The sequence below is a fragment of the Nicotiana attenuata genome, unplaced genomic scaffold (genome assembly GCF_001879085.1).
Source record: "Nicotiana attenuata strain UT unplaced genomic scaffold, NIATTr2, whole genome shotgun sequence".
NCBI classification, from domain to species: Eukaryota; Viridiplantae; Streptophyta; class Magnoliopsida; order Solanales; family Solanaceae; genus Nicotiana; species Nicotiana attenuata.
The window spans coordinates 116,086-126,021 of NW_017672724.1; the positions used below are offsets into that span (position 1 = coordinate 116,086).

General features: G+C 34.5%; 1 protein-coding gene across 1 annotated transcript; it reads right to left on the reverse strand.

The window, feature by feature from the left end:
- Nucleotides 1–878: 878 nt before the first annotated feature.
- LOC109214276 (PHD finger-like domain-containing protein 5B) lies at nt 879–5,010 on the reverse strand. The gene is made up of 2 exons (XM_019378176.1): nt 4,931–5,010; nt 879–1,549 (listed from the first exon to the last, which is right to left on the reverse strand). Exon 2 carries the CDS (start codon nt 1,527–1,529, stop codon nt 1,197–1,199), a length of 333 nt encoding a protein of 110 aa, XP_019233721.1. The 5' UTR covers nt 1,530–1,549; nt 4,931–5,010; the 3' UTR covers nt 879–1,196.
- Nucleotides 5,011–9,936: the final 4,926 nt, after the last annotated feature.

Genomic DNA, 9,936 nt, shown 5'->3' on the forward strand with positions numbered 1-9,936 from the left:
TCTTTGCCTTTACATTCTAGTTTGATTGGTAGTTTTCTTTTGTTAAGTGTAAGAATCTATTTCATGTTAAAAATAATTTATTTTTAATTGAGTCCTTAAATTATTCATCACTATTTGATTCAATTATTGTCAATATATCTTTGTAAACGATAGATTTCTCAAAGGGCAATTGATTTGATGGTGTTACGTTGAAAATGTAGTCGCCGGAATGTGTTTGGTAGTGTATGTCTTATATTTAAGAAAAAACCGACAAATAACCGAAAAAATCGAAAAACCGACAAAACCCGACATAAACCGAATCGAGAAAAAAATGACTTAATTGGTTTGTTTTGGTTGGTTCTGTCGGTGCTTGAAACAATTTTGTCTTCTCCATATTACTATATCTCTAGAGTCAATAATTTTATATGAGGAACTAGTGAACTCAATCACTTGCTGCCGTTACTCTTCAGTTTTCTGTTGAGGTCTATCCTGCAGAGGTACTCAAATTGGATCAGTGATCGATTTCTAGGTTTCATCGCAAACCTAATTGGTTATTTCCAATTACGTAAATCAATAGTTCAAACCGCACTCAAAGGTAGGGCATTTCCCATTTTTATAGGAACTTCTGCACCAGAAACAATGGTATCTCCAATTATAGCCCCTCTGGGATGTAAAATATATCTCTCTAATATTGAAAGAGCGACTTACTTGGTTTGATTTCTTTTTAAGAAAAACCCAATCCAAACCGAACCATGGACACCCCTAACTATTGTGAAAACCTTATATATGTGTTTATAATACTCAGTTATTATTACATATTAACTTGAGACTATTGTAAACCTATAAACTTTAAATCCTGAATCCGTCTCTACACACAAATTAAATGAACCTCATGTTGCTGAAACGTGAATTCGAATGCAGCATTCTTATACTAATATACTTCAGTTTGTGAAAGAAAGCCCTGCAATCACCCTGTTATAAAGACATCAGCAAACCATCACAAACACCCGAACAACAGACATTTATGTTCAACATTTACTTTAAGCCTAAACAAGATGTTGCTACAGAAAATACAAGTTATAATATCTCATCTGGTACAAAAAATGTTAAACTCCCGATGCCAGGAAACATAGAGTGAATGCTGAAGATTGTGATGCTGTCAAACTTGCACGATACTCCTGGAATATTATGGTGAGAACTAAACGAGAAAACCCATACTATCTTTTCTTGAAACCATATTTTTTACGTTCATAGAACAGATCAGTTTTAGCACTCCCAAGATTGACTATCTTAGGACAACCATCCCTGTCTTTCTCCTGCTGTGTACACTCTTTGCAATAGTAAGCATCCGAAATACCTACACCTCCGCAGATCACGCAACGACCCTGAAAAGAACCATAGTTGCATTCATCACAAACTCGTACCAAAGTGCAAGGACGCACATAAGAATCACATATAACACACTTGCCATCACATTTCTCACAAAGACGGCCAATAGCTATTCCTGGCTGCTTTCGGCACATGATCAAATCAGGATGATGCTTAGCCATGTTTTTGTCAACGTCTCAACCTGAAAAAATGAAGCAAGATAACCACTAAGTACCAGATTATAAGAGATAACAAAGGTATACAAGAGCATGCAGATGTAGTTTATTCATCAAATTAATAGCATGTTCATATATTCACATATGTACTGACTGACTGGGGTCTCATGAAGGTATTCATATATTATTTTTTCTTCTTTGTTCTCCCTGTGCAAATAACTAAATTTGCAGAAGGTCGAGCATTATCTAAGGTCATTACCAAATAGAGTTACATAAAAGAGCCAGTAGATATAGTCTTTTCATCATATCAATAGCACACAGATATATTCACATCTGCATTGACTAAGATTTGAGTAAGGAAATCACATTGTCTCTTTTCTTCCTAGGCAACTAACTAAATTTGCAGAAAGTCGAGAATACTACTGAGGTTTCGAAGTGTCTACTACTTGAATCAAGTTACGCTCCAATCCAAAGCTTTTAAGTTTCAAAGCACCATTTTTTGGTGAAAAAGACTAACTTTCCCTTCTTTGAGTGAGTTGGGGGGGTGGGTTATGCTTTCATGAAATTTTACAAGATAGTAATTCTCCTGTTTCTTTTGCAAACAGGAAAACAAAAAGAAAATCGAAGAAAAACCAGGTCTGGTACATGCTTTCATGGAATCATACAAATTAAAAATTCTGCATCTTTCTTCGAGAAATAGTACACAATGTGTAAACATAAACTCCAACGAATTAACAAAAGAGAAAAAGTAGTCCAAACTTAACCATCAACTCATGTTGAAGAAAATCATGGGTGCAAAATCATTCGACTATTTTTTATTTCTAGACATGTTTTCAAAACTTTGCCACTTTCGATATGATAAAAACAATAGTGTTACATTTCGTTTTGCAAGAGCAAAGAAAATGTCGAATGAGTAGTATACTTCAGGGAAGCAAAAAATGGAAACCCTTCCAAAAGTTGACCAGGAATCTAGGACCATACCGACATAATATAGTTGGATTCTCAAATTAAGAATATTTTCTTTTGGAGGCTGATCTTCACCTTCAAATAAAGAGGATGAAAGTTTTATGCCTGTTTGGATAAAATTTGGTTAAAAAATAAAAAATGAGTGCTTCAAGTTGAAGTTCAAGAAGAGCATTTGGAAGTTGAATCAACTGTGTTTGGACATGAATTTCAATTGAAAAAACAGTTAAAGTTTTGAGAGTTAATTATTTCACTTGAAATACTACTACAAAAGTCTTCAACTTCAAATTCTCTATTTCAAGTTGAAGTTGTAGACATTGATCTAAATGATGAAGGGGACAACCCTTTTGATACGGAAGATTTCATACCACTTACAGCAATTGATAAAGCTCGATTGTACTCTCCTTGGAAGCACTCAATCATAGGGGTGGCAAAATGGTTCAAAGAAAGCAGTTAACCACTCATATTATCCACTAAAAAATGAGTTGGATAATGAACTTTTTAAAAACGGGTCAAATATGGATAAGAACCATATTAACCATTTAGAAAATGGATAACGAATGAGTAACCAATGGATAATCAATGGGTCTAACTTTTAGATTTGTAAAACCTCAAATTGGGGGTTCCTCAAGTTAGGGAGAGTAAGAATTCTCCCAAAAATGATCATATACAAAAAGTCATGGATAATATGGGTAACCCATATTATCCGCCGGTTAACCCGTTTTTTATCCGTATTAAATATGGGTCGGGTCGGATAATTGATCCGTTTTTTCATTATCCGTTTCGACCCGAGCCATATCCGACCCGACCCGCCCATTTGCCACTCCTACTCAATCATAATCAAACTGTTTGGAAAAACCATTGGCCACCAACTACTTAAGGCTAAACTTATAGCTTTATTAGGGCACAACTTAAGAAAAAGGCTTTGTTTAGATCTTATACGAGAACATTATTTAGCTCACTCTCTCCTATAGATTACCAAACAACATCAATGGCTAGTCGATCGATTGATGAACCGATTGCGCCTTAATTTCATTACCAATTTGGTCAGCCATATGATCCTCTCTACTTTGAACCATTTATTTTCAAAACTGGTAAAAAAAAAATTTAAATAGGTATCACTGGTAAAGAAGTTGGCCTCTAAGGCAATAGAATTCTTTAAAACTACAGGATTCCTGAACCCAACAATTATCACAACACTGATCACAAGTCTCTAATCGACTAAAAGCTCCTAATAACACTGAACCTCCAGTCAGCATAAAAAACAATAACTAAGCCTTAATCCCAAGAATTTGATATTGCTTATACGGATCCTTTAGCTTTCATTTTGTATTACTCTTACCGAAGTCATTATTTATATTCATAACAACATCCTCCATGTGACTAAACGTCTACATCATCCACTTTTAGCCTTCTCAGTCAGCATAATCGTCACACTTAGGAAACACTACATTATGGAGATCTCCATAGCAGAAGCGGAGCCAGGAAACACTATTGGGTTCTAAATTAATAATTTGTACACATTTAATGAATTTTTAAGACAAATACAAGGTTTGAACCAAAGCTATTGGGTTCGACCTAACCCATAGCTGACACTCTAGCTCCGCCCCTGCTCCGTAGGAAATTCCAACCATCTCAGCCTCCGTAGAGGTCGTGGCATGTGCAATGGCCTAGAAGGCAAAACCGATTGGAAGTCCATCCAAAATTCAGCATACCAATTCACTGGCAGAGAGATCGAGCCTGAGGGTATAAGGAAATGGTTATCCTACAGGCTACAACAACTGATAAGGTGCCAATTAGATTAATTTCTATGGTACTATTTTACTGTTACTATTATCATCTTGCTGGCACCACATGCACTCTAACCCAAATCCACCTCTAAAAATAAAATGCATAGGAAGATTGAAGCTTAAAACAAACACCACCAAGGAAAACAAAAAATAATTCAAATTCCGATTTTGACACCAATTTAACTTAAACCAAACCTTCAAGGTCACAAAGAATTATGCTCCTTAGAATTATTAACCATATAGTTCATATCATGAAAGCAGAAAATCAAAGGCGGAGCTAGAATTTGAAGCTTACGGTTTCTGAATTCTAACTTCCTAAGTTACTAGATTCTAAATTAATATATTTTTACAAATAAAAATTTGTGAGCTTAGGTATAGGGTTTGGAGTAAAGGTACAGGTTCGGCTGAACCTGTAAACTACACTCTAACTCCGCCCCTGCAGAAAGAAAAAAAAACAGTTCTTTTTTCTCATAATACACACTCCCTATCGTCAAACAAAAAGGGGAAACAATTAAATAGTGCGATAAAAATAAACGCAATGAAATGCATGTAAACCTTACATTACAAGCACCAAAATCAATGTATTGAAGATGAAATTTGATGTTGTAATTATGATTTCATAAAAAAAAATTAGCAGAATGTAAAAATGCAAACCTGATTTTTTGAGTTACTCTAATGGCGCTTTGACTGCTCGTAGAACCTAAATAGGGACAAAATAGGGACAGAATTAGAAGAGAGCTTTCTATATATAGCTCAATCTAAGCCCAATGGGCCTTGAGGTGCATCAGTTTAACTGGGCTTGGTCCAAAACTCCAGCCCATCAGTTCAGGAAATGTATTAGTGGTCATTCAAAAATAGTCACAGTTTCAAAAGTCATTAAAATTTAGTCACTTTTTATGTAAAGATAAATCTGAACGAAAATACTGATCAAAATTCGGAAAATACTCCAGCATAATATATTGGAACTTCAGTATATTATACTGGACCGGTCTCTGATGCAGCAAAATAATGGTTATTTTTCAATGACTTGGCAAACGCTAACTATTTTTGATGACCAGTCCGAAAACTGGCTAGCCCGTACTATTTAGACTTTGTTGGCCGATCAAAAATAATTACAGCCGCTATATATTTTCTTCTAGAGAAGTTACATAGTTAGCTGCGTGGTCAAAAACATTAATAGCCCCTATTCGGTATTCATAGAACTTAATAAAATGACTCATATATGCCACTCGTAACAAAAAGTGAGAGAGGAGGCGGGCTGGTGAAAAATAAAGGGTTTATATAGGGAGAAAGGCCTAAAAATGTCACTCAACTTTCAGAAATGGTCATGCTATCCGTTAAAAAAATGCTCATTTCATGCCACTGTCGTTACACATTTGGGCCATCTATGCCATTATTGACTAACGACTCAATTTTTATTTGACCCATCCATGCCACTGCCGTTAGTCAATAATGGCATGGATGGGCCAAATGTGTAACGGCAGTGGCATGAAATGAACATTTTTTAACGGATGGCATGGATAGACCATTTCTGAAAGTTGAGTGGCATTTTTAGGCTTTTTCCGATTTTTTTATATAGTGCCACCGATAATGTCAGTGGCATATTTATGTCCAACTATTAACGAGTGGTATAGATATGTCATTTCATTAAATTTGATGGCATATTTGAGCCTTTTATCTAAATGTAAACTTTGTAAATTGCCATACAGACGTCGCATATTTTTCATCATCATAATTAGTGGTGGTAAAATAGATAAAAAAATTAGTTATTCATCCATATTATCCATTAAAAAATAGGTTGGATAGTGAACTTTTAAAAAATGGGTTAAATATAAATAAGAATCATATTATCCACTTAGAAAATGGATAACTAATGAGTTTAACTTTTACATTTGTAAAGCCTAAAATTAGGGATTCCTAAGTTTGGGAGACTAGAAATTCTCCCAAAAGTGATTATATTCAAGAAGCCATGGGTAATATGGATATTCATATTATCAGCCGATCAACCCATTTTTTTATCCATATTAAATATGGGGGAACAGATAAATTATTCATTTTTGTATTATCCGTATTCGATCCGTCTCATTTCCGATCCGGCACGCCCATTTACCATCCTTAATTATGATCAAACTGATTACATGGGGCTTGCTGTTGGATTTAGTCAAATCATGAAAATGGAATCGATAATTTATGCCATCATCCTGACCTATTTCTCCATATTATTTTATATTCCTAATAAATAGAGCCTTATAGCCCGTTTGACCAAGCTGCTAAAATCTACTTATTTTGAGAAGTGTTTTTCTCAAAAATACTTTTAAAAAAAGTGCTTTTGGTGAGAAGTAGTTTGGTGTTTGCCTAATTAATTAGAAAATCACTTTTGAGCAGTAATTAGTATTTGGCCAAGCTTTTGAAAACTGTTTCTAAGTGTATTTTTCTCAAAAGTGCTTTTGGAGAGAAGCTACATTTTTCTGCTTCTCCAAAACTGCTTCTGCTTCTCCTCAAAAGCACTTTTTTTCCTTCCAAAAGCTTGGCCAAACACCTCAATTTTTGGGGGTTTTGACACAGTTACCCACAAAAACAAAACTATTTACCCTTGTCTACCCATTTGTTTTTCTACCCATAAACTAATTACATTTCCTGCCCATAGCAGTTTTTGTGGGGAGTTTTTTCTTTATTCTCCAATTCTTTTTTATTTCCATGCTTCTTTTTTTTTTCCTTTTTTCTTTTCTTTTATCCTTTTCTTTTTTCTCATTTTCTTCCTATTTTTTTTTCTCTTTTTGTTCATTTATTTTTGCCCAAATCGTATTATTGTTATTTTTACCATAACTTATTTCACACTCTAATTTGATTCCTTCTTTATTTTTTATTTTTTTTATTTTTTTTCTTTATTTCTTGTTCCTTTTTTAATTCCACGCGACTGCCATGCAAACCTTGATCTCCTTCCCTACAAATATTAGTACATAATTTATCATTAGCAGTAACACCAACCAGTGATGGAGCAAGACAATATAATCTACGGCCACTAAATCTCCATATATACTAGTTAGACTAGAAATGATAATAAAATATTGGAAAATGCAATAAAAATATAAGTAGCAAAAAAGACTTCTAGTACCACATGATACCAATATGGTATACATGTATATCAACAGAGTATATGATTGCTCTAGAATATTGTTACAACTATCTTGACTATACTACTGTACCAAAATATTAAAGGATACAATAAAAGTATGAGAAAATTACATGCTCGCATTGCAAGCTAAATATTCGTAAAGCAACTTGCTCATTCCATATACTAACATGGTATATAGTTGTATGGGTCGTTCCAACAATTACCTATAATTATAAAAACTATTACATAATACACATAATCTATATCCATAAGCACAAAAATTTTCCAGCACTGTAAATCACGTTCATATAAATAATTTCATAATAGAATTCACTTAAAAATGCAGCCAAAACAACCAAAAAAAATGTTCAAACTACCATATGATACCAATATGGCATATAACTATACCAACATGGTATACAGTTTTACTGATTAATTTCTGGCAACTATATGACTATACTACTATGACATAACACACATGCATAAAGAGAAAAATAAAAAAAATAGTATACCACATATTAATGTAATAAAGTATTTCAAGATATTGAACTATATTACTATTATTAAAAGAAAATCAAATATTGTACTAATAAATGCAGCTAATACAACCAAAAAATGATTCAACTAGCATATGATACCAACATAGTATATAGTTATACTAATAGGGTATATAGTTGGAATGAATTGTATACCAAAACGGTATATTTGTATACTATTTGAGTATACAATACAAATTCGTCTTCTTCTCTTGTTCAACTATATTTCAACCCAAACTTCTAAAATCTACTACAAAATCTCCACCAAATTGACTAAAACTTTAGATACAACCTCCAATCAACTTTCCAAACAAACCCATATAGGATCGGATCAAAATAATTAAAAACTCAAACAAACCAAGTTATGAGTTTCAAGCTTCAATGTCCTTCAATGGTGGATTTGAATTTTTGTACAATAAAGTCAAACCACCCATAATTACTGAAGAAACGCAACAACAATTCACGAAAATCATGAATATCGGGTGATTTTTTTCGGCATCTGAATAATTAATTGCGGTAACTATTAAAATCATGAACACAGTATAGGAGCAGAGGGTGGTAGAAGAACTTGGAACAGCCTGATAACCATGAGCATAATATTCAGGTGATGATACGGTGACGCCAGGTGGAGGAATTGGCTGAGGAAAATCGATCACAGGTTGATGTGGTGGGTAACTGGTAGGTGCTTGAAAAGTTCCATATTCAGGGGGAGGAGGCGGGTAAATAGTTTGGGCCCCGTGGGTAGGAATAGTAAATAGTTTAGGTATGGGTATTTAAGGGTAAATAGTTTGTATTTACTGGATATAAAGTGAGATTTTCTCCAATTTTTGGCCAAAAATGCTTTTGGCAAAAAAAAAAAAGCAGTTTTGGCCCAAAAAAAACTTGACCAAACAGGCTATTAGTCGAAAAAGAAAGACTAAACTAGTAGCACTTTTGCTTGGTTTACGGTTAGCTAAGGAATTAAATTAATCTCCCCTTCAAATAGAAACTGATTCACAAATACTATACACCATGGTCGAACATAGAAATGAGCTCCACTCACATATTCTTGCTACTGATGTTGAAATCGGGTCAAGTGAAACTTAGGCATATCTACCGCAAAGCAAATATATTTTGGCTAACCATGGATTGAACCTCACCCCTCTGATGGCGGGTAATCATAGCGGCCCTTACACTACTTATCCCCCTATGTTCTACTCGCTTTCAATAAAGACTGTTCCGGAGACTTGTCTGTAATCCCAATTTTTAATAATTATAACTCTCGCGTTACTTAGTTGTTTAATATAAACATCTGATCTAGCAAACAAAAAAAAAAGGGGGAAGGCGACAAGGCGTGGAGCTTCAAGCAAAGGTATGATTTATAAATTAGTCATAACCGATATCTATAATCTATAATTTATAACTCTAAAAGTCAAAAAATTGCTAAATGCACCAAAATACCTTATTTTCGTAAGAAACCATGCAAGACCGGCAACAAAATTCTCAATTTTCTTTCATAACGTGATAAAATGGATAAGGCGAAGTGGCTGGAATCCATCAATTTAGACACGTGGTGTGACTAGAATCCATCAATGCGATTATATACTATCCGTAATTGAAAGCGGAGGGGTAGATTTGAAACTTTATTGTCGAAAAATTTGGACATGTGGAATGATTGAAGTCCAGTAATTTTATGCTGGGGCTCCATTAATAATTTTGGTGTACCTAGTAAAGTTGAATGTGATCAGGAAGTTACGAGTTCAAATCGTAAAAACAGTAAAAATATAGGATAAAATTGCATACAATAGACCTTTGTAGTCCGGTCCTTCACTGGACCCTGCGTATACCGGGAGCTTAGTGCACCGGACTGCCTTTTGCTCCGTTTTCTTTTTTGTTTCTCACCCGTTGTCCGGTATCCGCTTTGGGCCCCGATTAAATCCGGATTCGCGCCGGAAAATCCCACATTGGAGGGTAAAGCGCTCCCTAACAAAGGCGACTCCATTCCCAGAGCTCGAACCCAAGACCTCTAG